This window comes from Mus caroli, chromosome 8 (assembly GCF_900094665.2).
Source record: "Mus caroli chromosome 8, CAROLI_EIJ_v1.1, whole genome shotgun sequence".
Lineage (NCBI taxonomy): Eukaryota > Metazoa > Chordata > Mammalia > Rodentia > Muridae > Mus > Mus caroli.
This window is the reverse complement of record NC_034577.1, coordinates 9123371-9124560: the sequence shown is the minus strand read 5'-3', so window position 1 is coordinate 9124560 and position 1190 is coordinate 9123371. Positions and strand designations below refer to the sequence as shown.

General features: G+C 55.3%; 1 protein-coding gene across 1 annotated transcript in view; it reads left to right on the top strand.

Moving 5' to 3' along the window:
- The window catches only part of Tubgcp3 (tubulin gamma complex associated protein 3), a 66468-nt gene that overhangs the window by 3253 nt on the left and 62025 nt on the right, over positions 1–1190 (top strand). The window contains 1 exon segment of the mRNA XM_029480660.1: positions 927–1071. Within this exon segment, the coding sequence (XP_029336520.1) occupies positions 927–1071 (145 nt within the window).

Here is a 1190-nt window from a genome sequence, read left to right as displayed (position 1 = left end):
AATGGCAAACCGCTCTGGCTTTTCCTGGCTCATTGGCCACCCTCAAATAACTGTCAATACATGTGCAATTAAATGTGTGAGTGTTCAGTCCAGAAAACCACCTTAAGACTTCTTGCTGGGATCACTCCTATTACCAAGGGCAGTGCTAGGAACACTCAACAAAACAGAGACTACAGGGATTGAGGACTGAGCTCTGGCTACATGGGTGATGGAAACAGAAAAGTGGATCACCTGAAGGTTAGCTACTGGCCCCGGGGTGGAATAAACACCAGGAATGGCTGACGTTAGTCACTATGGCCTTATTCTAGACCTTNTGATGGACCATCATCTGTGTGGGTAGTACAAAATAGGCTGGAGCTAAGAATGGGCTGAGAGCTGAGGTGTTGAGAGTCTCGGCTTGTTAGAGTCATAGTCAAATTCCAGGCTGAAGCCAGAGAGTCTTCTCTTGAAGTTTTCCATCGTTGGCTTCAACTGGCTGAGCTCCAGCAGGTACCATTTGTACAGGGAGTGTGTCCGCATTCTGTACATCACAGAGCGGGCAGGGAAGGGTGGCTAAGAGATCTGCGAGCAAAAGACGAATAAAGGTATGCTCTCCATTAAGCCACCTCTGAGTGCTACTGCCATCATAGTCCTGAGTCAGCGACTAAGAAGGGAGCTTTCATCTGCGGACCACCGAGCATCCGGGCAGGAGCGGCGGAGCTGGNCTCCCAGTGACGAGGACTCTCCTCCTCCTGCGTCCCAGACAGCACAGAACTTCTCGCGTCTGCGTCCGATTTTTCCATTGTGGCAGCGCCTCTCCATCTCAGGATCCTTGTTTCCAGGACTACCTCCTGGTGACGTCAAGGGGCAGAGAGAGGTTCCAGACCCCTGAGAACTCACTTCCGAGAGCCCTGCGTAGCAGTCCGGCGCCCCTGTCCCTGTCCTAGGGCTCAAGCGCACTCGGACTCCGCATCCAGTGCAGTTCACAAGCAGCGCCCAGACCGCAAGCTGCGGACGCGCACNGACTTCCTAGGAACGCGTTGCTGCGAGCGTCGCCCAGCAACGACTTTTCCAGCGCGGAGAAGCGGCCAAGTACAGAAGCCCGGAGAGCGCACGCGCTTCTCGCGCGGGAAGCGGTGCATTATGGGAGGCGCGCGCTTTTGCCGCTTCCGCGAATATGGCGGCGCCGTAGTCAGGGCGCGGGATCCTGG